The sequence below is a fragment of the Cyclopterus lumpus genome, chromosome 22 (genome assembly GCF_009769545.1).
Source record: "Cyclopterus lumpus isolate fCycLum1 chromosome 22, fCycLum1.pri, whole genome shotgun sequence".
NCBI lineage: Eukaryota > Metazoa > Chordata > Actinopteri > Perciformes > Cyclopteridae > Cyclopterus > Cyclopterus lumpus.
Genome location: NC_046987.1, coordinates 16117908 through 16140035, shown reverse-complemented (window position 1 = coordinate 16140035; position 22128 = coordinate 16117908). Strand labels below are relative to the sequence as shown.

At 42.1% G+C, this 22128-nt stretch overlaps 2 protein-coding genes across 2 annotated transcripts; one reads left to right on the top strand and one right to left on the bottom strand.

Moving 5' to 3' along the window:
• Positions 1-916: 916 nt before the first annotated feature.
• Positions 917-4856, top strand: LOC117725492 (GTPase IMAP family member 8-like). Its single transcript, XM_034525703.1, has 3 exons — positions 917-1479; positions 1644-2480; positions 3293-4856. Exons 1-3 carry the CDS (start codon positions 1470-1472, stop codon positions 4003-4005), a joined length of 1560 nt encoding a protein of 519 aa, XP_034381594.1. The 5' UTR covers positions 917-1469; the 3' UTR covers positions 4006-4856.
• Positions 4519-7009, bottom strand: cfd (complement factor D (adipsin)). The gene is made up of 5 exons (XM_034525704.1): positions 6904-7009; positions 6342-6498; positions 5850-5991; positions 5398-5688; positions 4519-5239 (listed from the first exon to the last, which is right to left on the bottom strand). The coding sequence occupies exons 1-5, from the start codon at positions 6965-6967 to the stop codon at positions 5060-5062; spliced, it is 834 nt and encodes a 277-aa protein (XP_034381595.1). The 5' UTR covers positions 6968-7009; the 3' UTR covers positions 4519-5059.
• Between the last annotated feature and the right edge of the window lie 15119 nt (positions 7010-22128).

Here is a 22128-nt window from a genome sequence, read left to right as displayed (position 1 = left end):
GCAACGGAGCAAACCACTTGATGTTTAGGGGCGTCCAGAATACTATTACAACTGTTGGGGTGGGGAAGTGAGAAAATATACCACACATTATTATAATTTATCAAAACACAGATTTAGTAAAGCATCATATTTCTTTTGGCCAAATTAAGCGGTTAAAAAAAGAGTAATATATCCGAATTATGCAGACGGTCTCCCCTCATTTTACGCTGTAGTACTGTCTTGTTTTGGGCCGTTTGACAGCGGCAGGCACCAGCGCGCACCAGTACGGGGAGGCGGTGCATCCCTCAGTAATCTCTGTTGTTGTGTATGGGGGGGGGGGGGGGGGACCCCTTCTTACACTGGAGCTACATCCATGCTAGTCTGCATGTGCTCTAGGTGATCATTTCATGGTTTTGTTGTTGTTTTGACATCACAAGTGATAAGATGTGTTGTTGTTTTGTCATCACATATGATGATTAAGACATTATTTTAGGAGCTAATTCAAACAGAAAAAAATATGATTTTATATTTTCTTTACGAAATTATTTCCAGATTTCCCGGTCTATGGTGTTAATCAGCATGTTCACAAAGGATGTTTGTCTCATTTTTATCTTACTTGTCATAGCACTAACACACTACATCTGTTTTATCTGCAGTGAGGCTGATTCAGCAATAATGAAGACAAGAAACAATCACAGGATGCCTGTCAGACTGGCTTTATTGTGCAGGACAGGACAGGCACATAATCATCATGTAGGAAAAGGAAACTGAATCAGGACAACTGATAAGGAGTTTGCGGATCATGTTAAATTTCAAGTTTCAATTTCAATTCAAGTGTTCACCTCAAATATGACCTTTAAAATGCTGGCATATACTTAAAATTGACTTGCATTTGTATGGTGCCTTTCTAGTGCCACATGCCAACATTTACCTCATTCATACACTGATGGCAGAGGCTACCATACAAGGTGCCATGCTGCTCAATGATTCATTCCAATGCCTGTTCGTGCACACTGACACACCGAAGGAGGAGCCACATTTCATATTGAGGGGACAGAAATCTGTCACATTATGGGGACTCACCTACTGTATTTTAGAATGTAAGAGTGGTGCCTAAAAGGTAAACCACAATGTGTTTTTTGCTAAAGTGAGAGTATAGACCTTGGGTTTGGCCTAACAACGGTGTGTGTGTGTTTGTGCGCGCGAGTGTGTTAGACAAAGAGAAAAGAGAGTGTTTTACAAAAGATTATTGATTTAACGTGCACAAAGTTATGAAGCATGTGGAAGACAAGTGGCTTTTTCACTCCCGGTTGGAATGCACTTCCTTGACACCAAAACTGCGGGTCACACATGAAAATTTGTGACCAGGAAGCATTTTATTTTTCTTCGCCCTCATAATGCTCGTCTCAGAGCCAGAGAATCCAGTTTCAGGACTTCACTTGAGCTGACAAGCATCTTAAAGAAGACCTGTAAGAGCGCCTGCAAAAGACATGTCGCACAGTAAGTAGTTCTATCCTACATATTCCAACCTATTCAATGCTAATTTCATTTGCAATACGAGGACAATGTTAGCAATTACAAGGCCCGAAAATAACAGATGCATTTGAGTTAAAACACATGGTAATCCTGTATTTAAAAAAAGTAATTACTGTGTTGTTTGGCAGACGGCAAAACTAACATGAGGCAGATGATGGTGGTCCTGTCCACCGTGGAGCAATGGTCCTCTCTGAAGTCTCTGCAGCAGCATGGATCAGGGGATAAGCTCAGGTTGACCTTTCGCTCTCTGGGACCAAATCAAGTCTGTGACTTGACAGTGGAGGGTCGCTTGGTCAGCTTGCTTTACGCAGATTTAAAAGATGACATGACAGAGGCGGACATCAGTCGGGCAATAGGTGGCTGCTTTAAGTCTTGCGCGGATGGAGTCAGTACATTTCTGCTGCTGATCCAAGGCGGCCATTACACAAAGAGGGAGAGAAGAATGGTAGAGAGTCTGCAGGCCCACTTTGGAGCCGAGGCTTTAAAGTACCTGGTAGTTATCTCTCTGGCCGATGGAAAGGTTGCTGACACACTGGACGACGCCCTCCTGGAGCTGCTGAACACGTGCGATGGGAGGTACTGCCAAATCACATCGTCCACAGCAAGAGACGAGCTGGGCGCTCTCCTCAAGATGCTCGACCGCGTGCTGGCTGTGAACGGCATGACCGGCTACACGGAGGCCATGCTGACCAAGGTTACGAAAAGGAACAATGAAGACTCGGCCATGCAGATGCTGAAACGGAAGGTGCAAGAGGTCGATGAGCAGGAGCGGGCGTTCAAGCAACTGATCCGACAGCAAGAGGAGAGACGAGCCAAAGAGACGGAGGAGCTGAAGGCGAGGCATGCCGAGGAAAGAAAGGAGGAGGCGGCGGAAAAAAAGCAATACGAGACAAAGAGGGAGAGCCTGGAGGAGGCTGTGATGAGCCACGGGGCCATGCTGCAGCTCCAGATGGGTGCCACTGATGGTAGGACTTATTTTGAATTAGAATGAGTTAATATAAAATGAAATCCTTTTCCCACACTCTAAACATTTACATCTGCAGGTCACTGGTACAGGACCATGTGTTTTTCTGAACATTTCAGAAAACTTTCTCTCAACATGAAAGGATTTTTTTCCCTCAATGTTTTCCCTTTTTTTTTTAATAATAGCATGGATAAATAATATTGAAATCATAGTGTGTAACCATTTATAAAAAAACATTTATTTGCACACATGCACTCAATAATTAAGAAGTCTGGTTATTTTTCTTTTCTTTTTTGCAATAATCATAAAAGACCGATTCTCCTAACAATTCAATTCAATTCAGTTTATTTTGTATAGCCCAATATCACAAATTACAAATTTGCCTCAGAGGGCTTTACAATCTCTACACATACGACATCCCTGTCCCAGGACCTCACATCGAATCAGGAAAAACTCCCCAAAAATAACCTTTCACAGGGAAAAAAGCGAAGAAACCTTCAGTATCGTTAAAGTGTGAAATAAATGTTTTGCTGAACTGCATTTTGAGACGTTCTGGCGCAGAAACGTGCCCCACTAGGGGGCGATACAGGCACACATTGATTGAATTTGTCATTCATCGCTTCATCATTTAATATAATATTTATTTTTACACATGTAATACAAACTGTTTGACCCCAAATGAAGCGTTAAAGCTCATGAATACAAAGTCAGGTACTCTTATTTCTGCCTTTTGTGGTCCATATTTAATCTTCTTATCATTCTGAAAATGCTCTCTAACCGCCATTTATCCTTTTTTTCGTCTTTGACTTTAAGATGATGACACAAAGAAGCTGTCGGTCATCCTGTTGGGTCTTTCTGGCAGCGGGAAGTCCTCTGCTCTAAATCTCATTCTAGAGAGGGCAGGTAACCGATACTCAATCAATGAGTCCAGTCGGGAACCCCCTCAGCCCACCTTGTTTTGTGAGAGGAAGGAGGTGTTCGCAGCAGGGAGGCGACTCATCCTGGTGGACACCCCTGAGCTGTGGGACGAGGACGGGGTGGAAAAGCTGGAGCTGGTCAAGGACTGCTTGGCTTTGTCCTTACCTGGACCCCACGTCTTCCTGCTGGTGCTCCAAATGGAGCGCTTCACCCAGGGCGAGTGCGAGATGCTGGGCCACCTGCAGAGGATCTTCGGGCGCGACTTTGCAGAGCACGCCATTGTCCTCCTCGTTCGCTTTGACTGCGACCAGCGCAGGCCTCAGGGGATCAACGACTACGTGGCCGGCGCCCACGCAACCCTCCGGGATCTCATACGCAAGTGTGGCAGCCGGTTCTATGAGCTGAATGTGACCAAGTCCCAGAATGCTCTGAGCTATCCTCAGGTGAAAGACCTGCTCTCAGGGATCAACAGGCTGGTAGCGTCCCACGGAGGACGCTCCTACTCAACGAGGAGGTTTTCTCTGCAGGAGATGCAGGAGAGGAATAAGGGGATTGGGGAGAGAGGGGAGGGAGATTTGGAACGGAACTACTTATTAAGAGATGCCTGATTTCCAGACCCGTAGGCAGGGAGGGGGTCAGCACAATGTCTGCAACCCCTGTACGTTGGGGTTAGATGTGCGATTGTATCATTTGTTTATTTTTTAAAAGACGGTATCAGATACGAGTTTATTCAACTACATGGAATCAGTCCTGCAGGGATTCTGCACTGGATTGAAATGCATTGCAGATTTATAGCTTTTGTAGATGATGTCATCGTGGTTTGCTTGCAGGAAATTGCCACCATATGAGTGAATTTCACATGTGTATGAAACTAATTGGAGGCGGTGTGGGGATTTTCCAAACCACACAGAGGAGCAGAAGCACCAGGGATCCTTCATGTCCATTTTTCTCTGAAGGGAGCAGGGAGGGGAGGAGAAGAAGAAACCGCTGCAGATTTGGTTTACTGTTGGACTTCCCCATCGGGACGAGGTTTATGAGATCTGCTTGTTGATATCTTGGTTGCATAACAGTTACATTCTTTAACACCATCCTGCAGATGGACAACAAACGGACTCAAAAGTGTCTGTCTGAACGTTTTTTTATTAAATCAGTTATTGTGCAACTCTTACTTGTGTATATGCTACGATGTTTATACCTGCACACCTATTGGGTTACCTTTGTGTCTTTATTACGCAATCAAACAGAATAGGTTTAAGAACAATATTATGAACACTGCAATCCAAAAATACATTTGTGAATAAAAACATGTTCATGCAAATTCAAAAGATGCGGTTGCTGTTGAGCTGAATCTTGTGAGTGAGACCAAGTGACAGCTTGTTAGCAGTTAGCAAATGTAATTAGCATGATTACACTCTTCATCACGAATTTATGTTATTTGCAATAAAACATTTATTTGATAGCTGTGTGTGTATAGGTTCTTTTTTATTGTACTGCATGTCATTGTAACAACTCAAGACATCTGAATATGATAAAACTATTTAATTGATTCCTTTATAAAGTGATGGCTAATCTGTTTGTACAGGTGGTTGCAGTATGTTTCCCGTACTGGGGAAGCCATGCTTTTTCTCACGCTGATTGCGGTGGAAACATGGCCGCCGCCATTTAGGTGCTCTGGTCTGGCATTGCATCGGGCTGCAGGGCCATGATGCTGTCGATCCACTCAGTGTAGTGGGAGATGATGGTGTAAATGCCAGGCTTTTTCACTTGGCCACACTTCTTTCCTCCATTGGACGTGATGCCCACCGCGATGCCATTGTAGAGCAGAGGACCCCCAGAGTCACCCTGAGAGAGAAAAAGAGGGACTTTAACGGGAAATTGACGTATTCAAAGAAAACCCCATTTGTATACTTTGAAATACATACAAATACATCTTTTCTCATGATCATCATAACTTGATTGACCCATTTAGATTTGGTAGAAGAGAAGGAAGTACAACTCACATCACAGCTGTCTTCTGTCTTATGCGGTTGCTCACAGGGGTGTGGGCATAGTCGATGTGCACATATCATGTTGCTGGTGAACTTTCCGCCAAAGTAGTCGCTGCGTCTGCACCGAGCCGAGCTGCCCACCTCGATGACCACCTCTTTGAGCTTGTCTGGTCTGGACCCCAGGTTATCGAGGGACCCCCACCCGGCCGTCTCCACCTCTGCATGCGTGCTGGGGCTTGTGCCTCCCGCTCGCAGAAAGTCCACTGCTTTAACGGCTTTAGAGGCGTTGAATGGGCGATCCAACTGCAAAAAAACACACACAACCGTCCCAAAGTGGATTTGATAGATCTATAATTCAAAGGTCTAGAGAGAGTTCTGTTGTCGGCTTTATCAACCAAAACACAAACGTGTAACAATTTACTTTTCTGTACCACTGACAATTCACACACACTTTACTTATATACCTTAATTAAAGTGATGTCATTATCGTAATTTGACATTCTGAAGTCAGGGTGATTGTAAAGTTCCAAAATATCAAATGTCTGCTTTGTCTCTTCATCTTGACTCAGAGAATGGACACCCAGCACCACTTTCCTTCCATTCGCCCTGTGGAACGAGCACAATAATATTGTAGCATCAATAATGTACATTCCAATGAAAATAAGTGGATATCATTTGAAAGATGATGCTAAAAATACATATTTTTTGCTCCATAATATGAGATATCCATATTAACAAAAAGAAAACACCGCTGTTAAGTTTAGTTAATGAAAAAAAATCCGTTACGAAAACAGAACAAATAAATATGTCAATATGTAGATATATCGGTGCTCAGCTGTCACACAGAGAATATTCGCACGAGTAAAAACTTTAAAACTTCAAAACAAATGTACGATATCGTTGTTCTTAATTTTGCCTGTCCTGCCTCCCACATAGTTAAAAGAAGGGGGCCTTACCCTGCTGGCAGACAGTGTACTGCAGTCATCACCCACTGATCTGCAATCACAAACCCTCCACACTCGTGTTTCATGTTCTCTCCCTCCGGCACCTGGATGGAGGCCATGTAGGGCCGGGAGTGAGGCGCTGCCTCTCTGCCGCCAACGATACCCTCACCTGAAACGATCAAAACACACAGCCAAAAGGAAAATGTTCAACATAAACTATTTGAACTTTTCAAACGCTTGTTTCATGTAGCTTGCACAAAATGAAAAGGTGCAAAGTCACACCGCCCTACAGTAGAACATTAGAGAGTTTATTGTCATAGTATTTTTTAGAATTATGGGGCATTTGAGCATTTTAATGTAATCCAAACTTATAAACTACATTGCTAAAGAATAATGAAAATAGAATAGAATAATGAGCAAATTAAAAAGTAGGTGACACTTTTAGAATAGTGGCTGACCAGAAACCTAGATTAGGAACACAATGCTTCAGTGGAATAAAAAACATTGAACATGAATTACTAAGAAGCCAAATCTAATTACGTAAAATCAGTTATGAAAGAAATAACAAACTTACTCTGTGAAATGAGGGCGAAAAGGAAAACCGCAGCAGCCCCAAGAACGTCCCTCTCTGACACCATGATGTCGGCTAAACTAAACCTAAAACCAGCAACTGTGGAGTTTTAAAGGCTTCCACAGGAAAGAGCGGAAACATAAATCTAGTTGATATGGTGCAAGACACAAGTGGTGGTCTGACGGAGCCTCCTGATCCCCGTTTCCCGGAAAACAGGATAGCAAACAACTTTGGCTTTGTTTTTGTCATTGTCAGACTAGCGGAAAGAGAACATCCAAATTCACATTTTGCTGTTTAGTTTAAACTTTTTACTATTTGCATTACTTCCTAAATTCCTCTTGAGTATTCTATGATGCCTCATTTGCACATTTAAAGATAACAAATAAAAAGTTTCAATTCTTTTTACCGTATTCACTTGCAGTGTCTTCAAAATGTATGAATTTTTACAATACATACAATACTCAAAAGAGTTTTCTCTGATATTGTCATTTAGTAGATCTTTACTCCAAAGTAGAATATGTTTCACGCTCGTTATTGTGTTTGAAGACGAGCTTTGGATCAGACAAAGGTGCACATATTTCTTTATTAGAGACTTACCTACTAAAACCTTGCACATAGTTTCACTTTTTAGTTACGTAATGCTGAGATTTGGACGACCCCCCTCTGACCTTGTGCACTTGAACACAACACTCAGAGGGAGAGGACATTATCTTCTTCTTTTCTTCCCATAAATCTAGCGGGTAAACAGGAAACACAGTCAGTCTGGTACATCCCAGTCCGATACACAATAGTAATGATAAGCTTGTTTATTGTACTGCATGTTGCACAAACACAGTACAGTACGATACGTGCACAAACCTACAAACCTTCCTGTAAGTGTTGTCATGATTAGACAGATTATTCAACATGTCTTTGATAGAATTTCATAAAAAATGAATACGTTGTTTTAGCATCTGGGCTGAAATGTCAAAATATAGGCTACTGCATATGGACACTGTTCTATGACTCTTTCTAAAGTTTGTGAAACTCAACAGCTGTCACACAGTTACAGAGCCCAGCACAGCTTTCTAATTCTAGACCTGCACTGCCCTCTGCAGGTACAAACAAGTACTAGAAAAAACCCCAAAACTCAATAATGTTAATGAAAACGTTGACATTTGACTTGATAGTGAATATGTTGCTGAAAGCTCATATTGACTGTAAATTAATGTAAAACAAGAACAAATAACTTGACATGTCAGGCAGTCTATTGAGTGAGCTGGATGCCAATTTAACATAATTCTCAGGAACAGAAATATGTAATAGTTAAAGTTACACTTCCTATCCTAATGTCACAGGGGTTCGACCGTACGGTGATCCTGTGGTCGCATTACTGTGAAGTGGGGAGATTACATCCCTTCATAACATTTTCCTACTCCTCGTTAATTAAATCATGACTCATGTACTCACAATTACAAGTCAGGGGGAACATAGCATTTGGAAATTATAGGTTAAAACATGTGTATCCACCTAGATGATAATGATGTTGAAGAAGAGTTCATTCAGCTGTAAAACGGATTAACCAGCATCTGAGCGTAATTCACTAAATACCATTTAAAGCTAATGTGTTTTCTAGAGTTCTAGTGATGAATTCATGCACATTATTATTATATTTTTTCCCCATGCAGAACAAATATATGTAAAGGTATATTACGTAGACAAGACCACGCCACTGAAGTGACTTTTATAATTGACTTTTGATTGTCACCTGAACGTCCTTGTTGCCACGGAGACGAGTTACCGTATAGCCTCGAGCAATCAGGCCCACCCAGCCAGGTATGCAGCGTTTGTGTGTGTGTGTTTGTATGTCTGTTACATGTGTTAGTGTGTGCGTGTGATTGTGTGTGTGTTTGTAGATATCCATATCTGTTCATTCATGTGTGTGGTCTGGCATTGAACCAGTTATCAGAGTCATTTTCTACTTTATATTTTCAAAATGGTTCATTACTCTCTCTCTCTCTGTTTCTTCATGTCTCTCCTCCCTGACTCGCTCATTCCGATCTCTGACTGTCATTCTCAGACACTGAGTCAGCGAGCCTGTCAGTCAGTTTGTCTGGCAGTTTTTATATTAATCAGGTTGTCTGGTTGCATTTTAAAACATCTGAGAAACACACACATTCATATACAAGTCAACGGCTATTTGCAGAGATAATTTAATTTATAAATATGCAGACTTGGCCGCTCTAACTGTCTAACTATTCAGTTTAACGTGACTCACTCGTGTGAGTTCAAGTGTGATTAACAGAAGTCACACAGAAACACATGCCGGTACTGAACACACACACACCCACAGAATGATCATACATACATATAGTTTTTAGACTTCAATTACATGATACTGTTAAAAATATTTTCTTGCATCAAATGTGTTTGTTGTTTTTTAAATAGATAGACTCATATTGGCCTGAATTTCTATGATCATGTGAGATTTATTGAGAAAGCTCCAAATCACAAGTTTCTCATCGAGGGCTTGTTTACATGGAGGGATTATGGAAATATGGGACATGTGAAAGGAGCAAAACACCCAAACTGAGAGAGAAACACTCAACGACTGCAGGCCGAGTCATTTGAAGTAGTTTTGTGTCTCATTCAGCAGGAGACCCAGAATTCTCAGGTGCTGCTGGTCCAAAACTCCACCTGAACAGCCTTTCACTTTTGTTGACGCTACAGATAAAAAGACTCAATCATAAAGCAAAAAGAACCCCACTCCACTTGTTGTTCCCAACAAACAACATTAACCTCACAAAAACTATTTAGGAGTTGATCTAAGCAACCACAAGGGTTATTTGAATAATGTGTGAGTTATAATAACAATAATGATTGTAAACTTTTGTTCAGATATGTAAATATCAGTCTGGTTATTATTAAATGAAGTTGGCACACAGTCTGAAAAAAGCACTTTTAAAAAGATATTTAGGAATAATGCAGCTGACTGTTTAAACCTTTCCTAAATCATAGTACAATATCTGATAAGTCTCCCTGCAAAGGTTGACTGTAATAAAGTAAAGCAGAAAATAAATTAGAGAGTATTTAGTAAAGAAAAATCAGGCGAGATCTGCCAAATCTGGCATTTTCTCTTCCTTTCTTTTCTATTCAATTCAATTTTTTCAATTTTCAATTGAGTTTATTTTGTATAGCCCAATATCACAAATTACAAATTTCCCTCAGAGGCCTTTACAATCTGTACACATACGACATCCCTGTCCCAGGACCTCACATCGGATCAGGAAAAACTCCCCAAAAATAACCTTTGACAGGGAAAAAAGGGAAGAAACCTTCAGGAGAGCAACAGAGGAGGTTCCCTCTCCTCGGATTCTCTATTCTTTTCTTTATTATTCGAGTTGTGTTTAGAGCATGTACAAGTGGATGATATATAATTAAATCCCAGATTTCTTGGTAAAAAAATAATAAAAAAAGATTTTTCTTTTAATTACTCATTAATTGTACAATATAAAATAATAAATAGGAGAACCCTAGGGTCCCCTTTATAGGGTACTTACTAAAGGTCAAGTGTTTAGGATTCAGTGGCATCTGGTGGTCAAGTTGCAGATTGGAACAAACTGAATACCCTCCAGTCACCTCACCAAGTGTGTCTGAGAACTACGGTGGCCTTCAGGTAACATCAAAACGCAAATGGTAGAAACACAGGGCTGCAACACAGCGGATCTGAAGGGCTTAATGTAAAAGAACTAATGAAAACATAGTTATGAATACTATATCCTTCACACTGGCCCTTTAAAAAATGTCTCTGGCCCAGAAGCCACCTGGGCCTGTTCAGTAACCTATCCATGAATCTGTACAACATACATCTTCCTCTATGCGTTGACCACAAAACAAACCGTTGTCATTAAGAGATGTGTACAGGAAGGTGAATAAAATCCAAAGCTTTAACACCGTAATGTTTTTCCGATGGTAAAGTTTCATAAAACAGAAGGGTAAAACTGTAGCATCAGTGATTCCTCCAGTTCAGGAGTTGCCAATAACGTCGCCGGGTGCAGCTCTGCTGTTACATGCCGAACGCTAGAAAGGATCATTAACTTTTCCAAAAAGTTTGACTCTTGTTAAACACGTGGACTCTCCGCCGCTGTCTGTCTCTTTGTCTCTCCAGTCGAGCGGTGGTCTTCTGCTCCGTGCTGGCGTTGCTCCAGCGGAGGGGGATTACTGCTAAACGGTATAATCTCTGCTGTTTCCTCCATCAGTCCAGGCCCTTCTGATGGGAGCCGGTGTTTAGAAGGGGCTCCACAGGACGAGATACTCTTTAACTGTAATCTCTCTAATCTCTCCTCTTACTTCAGGCCGGGGTCCCACAGACCTGCCATCCTCACGCTCGTGTTTTCTCTCAGAGCTCATTGGAAAAACATGGCAGGCTGTATTTTCAAATACAGCCATAAAGGTGTGTATGTTTGTCCCCCCCTCCCCCCCAATGGGAAACCATTGAAAATAATTATGGTGCTTTTAACCATGATCTTTACTTCAGGGCTAAACGATGATCTTCAAGTAATCAGGTTTCACAACACCTTGACATATATACCGTATATACTGTTTGGTTTTCTTCGTTTTCTGGATATCCACTTTTATTCGGATGGAAAATTGCCAAACAAAATGCCAAATGCTAGTTTTTAACCGAAATAAGTGAAAAATAAAACAACATTTTCTGTCACGTGTGTTACAGCTAAAATATATTCACATGCTGAAGTGAAACCTGTTGCCTGCAAAGCCAGAATATGAAATAAAACATTGAAATGTTCACATGAGAGCATAAGTCGAAAAAAGTGTGAGACAAAAAAATGTGACAAAAATGTGTTCATGGACTGCAAATGCAGGAGCTTGGACAAGGATTTCATTAAATCCCAACCTTTGTGTGCGAGTGTGTTTGTTGTGATGTTCCCATCAGAGGATGAAGTGTGTGACGTTTGTGGCGAACATGTGAATGTGCTCATTTGCATAATCTCACATCTCCAGTACGTCAGCCGCTCCAGATTTGACAGGAAAACGTGAGACTCTACAAACTCGAATGTGTGAGAAATCCATCAGCTCGTTTTCTCACGAATGGTAATAAAAGTGCACTTTGAGTTATTCCGTTTGTCTAGTGAACGTGTATTTGTCTTTATCATAGGATGGGGCCCAAGTCATTGAAGCAGTCTTAGCGTGGGGTCCAAAAATAATATGGGGGCCAAAATGCTGGAGCCCATAATTATTACATAATATTCATTGAAAACAAGGTGAAAGAAAAGCCCTGTGAAGTTTTGAGAGGTTTCCCCACAATAAACATGTACCAACAGTTATTGCTTAGGTATGCTTGGAAGTAACTTAGTGGCGCAGGATGGTAGAACACACTTCACACACACACACTTGGCTACTGCACATGTGCAAACAGCAATCTTTGATTGAGGTTATGGCTTTGATTAGCTGCTAATGCTAAAAGCTAATATTACGGTAATAAATCAATAAACAACATAAAGGGATTACTGTCAGCACTGAATAATATATTAATATAGGTTTATTATAAGTACAGTAACAATACCCATAATAATATTACGACATAAACTAAATAATTGATAAGAACTGTTAGTAACCCAGATATGATAATGTAACCGTGCTAATTGTATCTATTTATTTTTAACTTTTAGGATGTTTTAATTATGTGAAGTGTCTTTGAGTATTATGAAAAGCGCTATATAAATTAAATGCATTATTATTATTATTATTATTACACGGATTAGCAGCTAGCCAGCTAGCCTCGCTAGCAGCTAAACTAAGAGAAGACAAGCTGATTATCATCTTTGCTTCAGAAGAAAAAAACTACAAATATAAAAATAAATAATAAACATACTAATGATAATGTACATGTGTTGAGGGATATCTTGATAATGTATATTAAGAAAATCTACAAGTGTCTCTATTTGTGAATAAATATTCATGGTGTGAGAAACGGATTGGGTTCACGGTGACGTGCCCAGTGAGCGGATGCAGAAGTCCTCACATACAACTACACATTGCATTAATGCTAGCTGTCTGAGCACGAGTCAGGGAAATAAGCTTTTATTATTCGGACGCACGGACACAACAAGTTACATGTACATTCGCTACTGGAGCTGAATAGCTGCCTCTGTCCCGCCTCCGCTGCTGCGTGACCAACCCCGAGAGAGAGAACCCCTCTCTGGCTGACTGTCCGCTGCTCATATCCAGCCCGGCCCTCCGGCGCACGATTCACCAGCACACAGCGTGCCCGAAAGTGGACGTTTCGGGCCATAACACTTTGGGTCCTTCCCCTGTGCTGAACTCCAATCTACGTGTTATCGATCAACACGTTATTGATAAAGCTCCCAGTGAGGGGGAAAACACCTTCACCCAACCCAAATCATCAACACGTCCATTCAAATAGGCACGGTCCAGAAATACCACTATTACATATGTTCCTAAATTATGTGTGAGCTGATCGTTTTGATTTCTAAGTATATGCATTTTTCCCCGCTGGACTCAACATTGCTTGTGCCTACATTATACCGGTGATCCGGGTCCGGTGGGTTACGGAGCTGGAGAGCTATAGGCGGGCTGCACGGAGCTCAGGAGCTGCTTACCTTCACCGGGCAGCAGCGGATCCTGGGATCCGATTACAGAGTGAGGGAGGCCGGGGGCGGGTCGGAAAATGCTGAAGCCGCTGCTCCCTGTCCCCCTGGATATCTGGATGGAAGGTTGTATGTTTTATTCCGCTCAACCGATCAGGTTTTTTTTCTTCTCCAGAACCAAGCCGCCACACTCAGCCGCGAGGCAAGAGGGGGAGGCGATGACGCTGGAAAGCAACCTAATCCTGAATGGTATGATGGCTGTCCGATTCCTCCTCCTTTCCCACTCTGCCTTGCTCTCTAACCCATGTCTATTGAGTGTGTTAAGTGTTGCAGAAATTGAAATTTCGGGTTGAACTTCTGCGTCATCCGTGTCTCAGCAGCAACCAAACCCAGGCCAACACACACACACACACACACACACACACAAATAATTAAAACAGTAAAACAAATGGAGAGTCTGTAACACAATGTGGATAAACTTAATGCATAACACTAGCATTATCAAAGTGTGTACATTTTTTAAAAATAATTCAAAACCTTGGGTCCCGTGGCCACAGGAAAATTCAGGATCCAATGATTTAAAGTTTAACAATATTTAATGGCAAAGACGATAGTCAGTTAAGGTTCACGATCGTGGAGTTGGGAAGAGAAAGGAGGCCACAGTCCAATACAGCTCTCGTGTATAAGTCTCTCCGTCTGTCCTCCTCACTCCAGTAGAACTCTAAACTCCAGTACAAAGGCTATTAGTATAGGCATCAGGCACGTGCACAGATAGACCCCTAGTGGTGCTCAAGCACCTGCCCTTTTGCCCTGGATGAGAAAAGTGCCCCTTCTGCTGGAGCCCAATGTTGTCTTCATTCATCAGTATTTAAGAATAAAAATGACTCTCTCTGTCATCAATTCCCCCCAAATGTGTTTTGATATATGACGGGGCATTTATTTGAGTTCTTTTGAGAATTTCGCCCCGACATGCTCCGCGGTGCTCACAAGCCCCCGCCGCGCCCCGCCAAACGGGTGCAGCCTAATTCTTCTCTGACCCGCAGCATCAGACAAACAGGTAATGACGGTGTTTGTGCAATCCCCCGACGTTGTTTGGTGATAAATTAACCACAACATTAGCGCCGCTGAAAACATTACGTCGCAACTGGTCCGACGTTTCCTAAAAAAATAAACAAACAAAAAACTCACAAAATCCGTGGTTTCAAAGCCTTGTCCAGCTGTTTACTGACGTTTGTAATGTTTAATGAAGAGAGAGAGAGGGAGAGATATACAGGCAGGCATCTTCTTTGTGTTGTATAAATGCCGTTTAGACAGGGTTTGCAACATTGATACAACAACAGGCCAGGAGCTGGAGAATACTGTAGTCTCCCTTATACAGAAGAATGGTCTGGAGCTGAAAAACATGTATGGCCAGGACTACGATGGAGCAGCCAACATGAGTGGCATGTACACATGTCTTAAAGCCAGAATACGCACACTCAATGAGAAGGACCTCGATGTGCACTGCAAAGCACACTGCCCGAACTTGGTCCTGATGGAAGCCTCAAAGTCAAAGCACTTTGTGACCTTCTTCAACCTCACGAAGAAGCTGTATGCCTTTTGCAGTGGCTCCTCAAAGCGCCATGCTGCTTTAGTTAGATTGCAGCAGTCACTGCATCCAGAGGGACACATTGTGGAGCTCAAGAGGCTATCAGATACCCGTTGGGCTTGCAGGGAACAAGCACTGAAGGCCCTTCAGAGAAATCTGAAAGCTATAATGATGCTCCTAAATGAGATCTGTGAAAGAAATCCACCTGACCTGGCCCTAGGGGATGCAAAAATGTACAAAAATGCGATTAACTTTGCATTCATCCTCTGCATGGATATCACCACCCCAGCATTTGAAGTCACTGCTCTTGCATCAAACGCTCTGCAAGAAGAAAGCCTGGACCACTCCACAGCCTACAAGCTAATTGATGGTGTAATTCACACAATACAAGCATTGAGTTCTGAGGAGAAGTTTGCCGAGATATTTCAAGGTGCGTCAGAGAAGGCAGAGGCTCTCAATATTCCTTTACCTACTGTTGTGCCTGGTCAGGAGAGGAAACGGAAAGTGCCAGTGTGTTTCCAACACAGCACAACTGCATCGCAAGTGAGTTATGAGATTGACTCTGTGGAGTCATACTACAGGAAGAATGTGTACTACACATCTCGGCCATCGGGGGGCTTGGACTCCTTCGTCGGCCCCGTTGCATCCACAAAGCCTCCCGCGGAGGGTTTGTTTGCTCCTGGCCTGATCGCTCCACGCTTTCCATCCCCTCCCTCTGGTCAGCTGAGCGCATCGCTGCAGCTCGTCATCACAACAACAGTCCCCAAGAGCGAGATGGTGGCATGAAATTAGGAACTGTTACAGCTCCCCCAGCACACTCTACTCTTCCTGCTGACTCCACTCCCCAAAACCGGACTGGTACACCTTTTATTACCTCCAAGATGTCGTCCTTTTATGCAGTTCTTTGGTTCCCCTATTTTAGTTTGTCTGTTCTGCTTTATTTTATATTTGTAATTTTCTATTTCTCTATTGTGTTGTGTGGTATTCTGATGCACAGAATGTTTACAATGAGGATGACCCCAAGATAATCTTGCGTGAAAAAGAGCTTTTTGAAATGCACTGCAATGAGACACACTGGATGAGTTGTCCGTGTTTGATTTAAAGAGAAATTCAACTCTTTACAGCCTGAAGTTCGTTCATGTTTGCCACAATTTTTCTTTGGACATAATGCACGACATTCTTGAAGGGGTGGAGATTAAGTAATAATTAATAATTAAATTATTGTTAATTGTTATCTCTCAGAAAACGGTTTTGTCAAAACAAAATATGTGTCATGTGTGCAGGCACCGAGAGACAGGACCCAAACGCAGACAACATTGCAGAGAAACTTTATTCTTCCTAAATCGTGGAATCACTTGAATCAAGGAATCAAACAAAATAACAGGTCTACAACAAGCGATCACCATGGATCTAAACAGGACCAACCAACACTGGAGAATGAGACTAACAGGACAGGGAAGGGAACAACAGGGCAGACAAATCACAGGGACAGGAAGTGAAGAGAAACAGAGGACACAGGAGACATGCAGGGACTTCAAAATAAAACATGAAACAAGACACAAAAACTCCAGATCCTGACAATATTGTGTTCTCTAGGATTTATGCTTTTGACTATGGGTACAAGGATTAAATTGGATGGTAGTGGCAATAACAGGACTCAATTCTGCTCAGTCTCTTTATCTTGTCAGAAAAAATCCTTTACTTTTTGGTGACATTGTGCCAGAGGGAGACCAAAACTGGACTTTGCTGCTGCTTTTACTGCAGACAATCAACATCACATTTTCTCCATCTGTTACACTCGGCATGACTGTACATTTAAAGCATTTAATAACACCATGAATTGTTCAAACAGGTTCCTATCCACATAGGAACCTGATCCCTAAACATCACTTCATGATACATTACCCAGCCTGTATGAGAAAAATCAGACCATTGATACACCATTGATACTTCGAGAATATAAATAAATCTCTTGCAAAAAAACATCAAATGTCCATAGGATATCATTGGGTGACATCACCTTTAAACCACAATGAATATGGACCTTTGAAATCATTTGTACAATAGTGACATGTTTGCTCGAGATCTGCATGTACGAATGACTTTTCTACCTACTGGTTTATAATCAGTGGGACAGAGTACAGGGCAGGACTAATCATTTGCAGTGAGATGATATGCCTGGGTTTTGCATAATAAAGAAGATATTTTTAGTCAACATTGTTTAGTACTACTTTTGAAGTGAACAAGATTGTGGTTGACCATTTTAGTGAGCATTTCCATGCCTACCAAGTGTGTGAAAGTGATGAGAAAGCTGTAATCAAAGCCCTTTGACTTACAAAGTGCTTATGGTAAAGATGAGAGCCTACATATTGTACCATTATTTTCTTTGTGAATGTGCATACGGTATGTAGTTAAGTAAAGCCCATGGTGCTTGGAATATATTTTCGGAATAAATGGAAACATTTGTTTCAATGATTTGTTGTATTTGTTCAGTGTTATGTCACATCTAGACTAATGTAACACAAATACACAATTTAGTGTTAAAAATACACTTTCATGTGTCATAAGACAACACTGTGAGTGTTAGATAGTAACACTATGGAAGAGTTATCATATTCACACTATCCAAAGTGTCAAACCCGAGTGGATTATATAAACACTGGCATAGTGTTAATTTCATACTTCCGATTTTAGGGAGATGACGACAGACGTTTGAAGCTTCATTAGAAAACCTCTATTGAGTCATTAAATGTACAAAGTGCGAAGAGAAACTGTGTGTGTGTGTGTGTGTGTGAGAGAAAGCATGCGCTGCAGGTGAGTGCGTCAAAGCCTCCCGGTTTCCCTGGAGAACGCTGAATCCTGCACATCTGACGCTCCTCTTCCCAGTGGTGGTCCAGTGAGGATCGCCGGGAGATTCCACCTTTCCCACATCGCTCCTTGATCCACCTGACTCCTCCTCGCCTCGCCCATAAGCCTGCCTTTTGTCCCCCATCGGCGCGCGGCGCTCAGTTTGTTTGTACAGCCAAAGAGCAGGCTGAGAACGCGCGACCGTCCCACAGAGCTGAACAACCGTCTGCTCACATTCCCACAATGTTCAGAACAGGTTCGCTGAGAAAATAAGAGAAAATGCATCTGTAATTAGCTCGAAGGGAATAAATATTAATCCCGAAATAAACAACAGATGTTAAAAAAATAAAAGTCTCAAGGTCCAAAATTGGAGCCTTCGGAACAGAAGACATATTTATGTTCACGCGTTCCTTTCACAATTAATTTTGTCTCCATAATTCATTTTTGGGTACTTTATTATGTTCACAGATGCTTTTTCCATGTTTATATTTATTGTTTCAAGCCTAATTAATTTCACTTTTTATATAGATAACTATATCCATCCATCCATTTTCAATACCGCTTAATCCTCATTAGGGTCGCGGGGGCGCTGGAGCCTATCCCAGCTGACATAGGGCGAAGGCAGGGGACACCCTGGACAGGCCGCCAGTCCATCGAGGGCAAGATAACTATATATATTAGCTTATTTATCATTAAGTGTGTTTTCTTCTTACAACTTTACACTCACTTCATGAACGTTTATTGTATTTTGGTCGACAAAAGAATTCTTATTCAGCGTTCGTTTGTACTTCGCTCCACCCTCTCGTGTCACTTCTGGTTCCAAAAAACCAAGATGGCGACGGCCAAATTGCAGAACTTGAGGTTCCACAACCAGAAACCAATAGTAGACGTCGTGGTGACTACATCCACAAAAACAATGCTGTAGGAGCATGTCTTTAGATTAGAAATTCTACCGATCTTATTTTATTTTAATTTAAGGTGGCAGAGATGAAGCAGACCAATAGGTCAACGGTTTGTGTGAAATTTGACTATTTCTATAAAAAATATAGAAAAAGGAGAAGACAAAAAATACATAGAAATACATATCAAATCAAATGAAACAAAAATGAATGTAGAGTATGAGGGAGACAAAGCAAAGGCCAAAAGAAGACATGAGACAAAGAGAGAGAGAGAGATGATCTGCTGCCTCGATCCTCGTCTGAACTTGTCGTGAAAGTGAGGTTTTCAGACGCTGTAATTTACGCAGATTCAGATTCGGATCACTTTGGCAGAATAAGGGACCACCTGCGCTCACAGCTCATGTGAGCGACTTGTGAACTCCCGAGAGCAAAGACGTGAAAAACGGTGTTCTACTAAAGCGTGAGATCTGAGGCCGAAAAGCAGCTCACAGTGCTGCTATGACAGTCTGACGTTGTGTGTGTGTGTGTGTGTGTGTCTCAGTCTGGAGATATTCAAAGGGATTAGAGCTGTCAGTGCTAAGGAAGATGAATCTACTGGAAGTTGTCAATGCTTTCATTGAGGTGGCTGTAGACCGAGCTCCCGTTTCCTCTCCCTCTTGTCTCCTCCCTTAGTATCTTTGCCTCCCCTACATTTTTTTTTTCTTAAAATAATTTGGAGTGTTCGGGCATTCAAGGACAAATTTACCAATTTTCCAAATTTGATAGGAGCATGAGGACTACTGAGTATTTTAAGGTGGAATTTCTTGAGTTTCTCAGTGGTATCATTATAGTTTCTTCAACCCGGCATCTGGTAACTGTAAAAAAACTTCTTTAGCTATAATTTGACTATTGTTGTCAAATACACAGAATGTATCTGCCTTTCTTAACACTCCTTTTTTTACTTCACTCTCCTCATTCTTCTCTTCACTTTCTATCACCTGAAGCCTAAAGTGAGCTGTAAATGTTGTTTACTGTTTGTGGTGAACAGTGTCCTCTTGCAGCAGTAAACATCTGGGTGCGCAATACATGACACGCTCCACTAAATTGGACACTTGCAAAGCCCAAATTCTTCATGTTTTTTACATTTCAATGACATTAAATAGTGTATTTATCTTCAATAACTGATTTACTGTTTTACTGTATTATGCCTTCTTGTATGTTGATTCCACACTTGAATGTGTTGATTGACATTGCCTCTTCACACATTAATGTCAACCAGAAGGAAATAATTCTGTTTTAATAAATAATTCAAACTAACATGAACTTAGCAGTTATGTGGCGAGCCCTGATGGCCAAAGGGTCTTCAGCACTGACAAGGATCCCCAATGTCCCTCATTCCCTATCATAGCAACTGTCCACTCTAACCACAAAAACATGACCATATAAAATACCTGTGCAAAAAAAAAATGTAATGGATACCCGACTAATGTCACATGTCCGTTCGGGACCGCTAGGATGTGACACCCACGGGTACTTCTTGAAAGGTGCGTATGGATTCCCTCACTTGTACAGTTTGACTGGCGCGGATGCTGACGGTGGGCCTTTGATGTGCGGGGTGTGACGGGCGGCCTCCTTTGAAGCTGGTGTGACTAAGTGTTGGATGCGGACGTGGGGCAGTCAGAGGACCGAGGACATAGCTAAGGGTCACTCACGGGCGCCGACCCTTCCAACCATTTTCACACAAGATTGAGTCACTCAGCGGGCAAAGACACCGACTAAAGAGACCCGTGCTGCTCATCTTTGATGTTGCATTCTTTAACACAAACTCACACTCATGAAACACACAAGGAGTATTTGAGGATGAGAAAAAAACACTTAAAAATAAACTTAAAATTTTCCATAAAGCGACAGCCAAACGGTTCAGATTTGGTCCGCTCTGAATCTGCAACATGATACAGGCGGCCGAGAATGCAAATACCATTTGACCCTCTGGCAATCACACACATTCATACACACATATCTGGAGAATCAGACTGGCATCTTGGAGTGGGTGTCATCCGCTGTGCCCATTCACAACCGCGGCAATGAAAACAAAACGCCGAATCTGAAGAATCCCCACTGTCAGAGGAAAGGCAATCTCTTTCATTTCAAGGAGTGTAAACACCCAGGGATTCTGGGACTAATTGTTGAATAGTTACAGTTGTCAAGGTAAAACCTGCCCCATTTGAAGCTCCTCTCCCTGCAGTGTTTACATTGGAAGTGGTTGATCGATGCCTCGGGCGTATTATGGCTAGACAGGGCCAATTGTCAATAACTGTCACCCACGGAGAGGAGGAAGAAACAGGCCCCACTGCCTTTGCCTGCTGTGTAATTAGACCTAAAACAAAATGCTCTGTGTTAAAATGCAGAGACCGGCACCCCTGCCAAGCTTCACTTGCCCAAAGAAAACATCGATGGGTGGCATGATAGAACATAATCGCCCTTTTTTCCCCCAACTCATGAGGTATGCAAATGATACAGATCCGGGATACAAAGGCACTATTACTAGCTAATTAAAAACATTTGAACTGTGCCATCCATTCTGCGATGTTGTCTCCCGGTGTGTGTGTGTGTGTGTGTGTGTGTGTGTGTGTGTGTGTGCGTGGGTTTGTGCAGACGCAGCGAGACGACCCACCTAACATCCACCTGTTCCCCCCCAGGGCTCGGCGCTAAACAAGAAGCCTGCAATACAAACTGGTAACAGATATATGTGAATATTAAAGGCACTTAATATCCGCCTCCCTTAGCCCAGGTAAACAATTGCGCCATTGTGCTCGATACCCGCCTGTGTTTTTCCTCTGTGGTTTCTACTAATGGGAGTGATAAATACGGCCCTCTAAGTGGCTTCCCTTTGGATTTCTCTTAGACATAACACCTCTGCCAGATCATCCTCACAGTTGGATTGGCTTTATCTGTGAATGAGCAAACCAGCAAAACACAACACCAGAACCATAGCAACTGATACTGAAGGTAATGTCTTTTAACTGTTGTCAGCTTCAACAAAATGGCAAAACACTTTGCGGATGACCTCTCGACTTAAGCTCCAGAAAGGTACGATAGTGCAGCGCCCTGTTACTTGGCCTCCTATATTGCTGCTTGCAGCTTTCATGACATTCGCTCATCGGCTTTCTGCTTTCTGAAGATGCATCGTCTAGTGACAAAATATGACCAATGTACTTGCTAAGGTGTTGCGTTTTTTTCAGAGGTATTGGCTTATGTTTAGAGAGCAGGTAACAAAGTCGACTAACCTCTCGTCAAAGTTGGTTTA

Bases quoted from the DNA above. Each gene is read 5' to 3' on its own strand.
- cfd (XM_034525704.1), bottom strand. From the start codon at position 6,967: ATGGTGTCAGAGAGGGACGTTCTTGGGGCTGCTGCGGTTTTCCTTTTC. The intron at 6,499-6,903 runs GTAAGTTTGTTA...TGATCGTTTCAG, and splicing joins TTTCGCCCTCATTTCACAGA to GTGAGGGTATCGTTGGCGGC. The intron at 5,992-6,341 runs GTAAGGCCCCCT...CTCGTTCCACAG, and splicing joins GTACACTGTCTGCCAGCAGG to GGCGAATGGAAGGAAAGTGG.
- LOC117725492 (XM_034525703.1), top strand. The intron at 2,481-3,292 runs GTAGGACTTATT...TTTGACTTTAAG, and splicing joins CCAGATGGGTGCCACTGATG to ATGATGACACAAAGAAGCTG.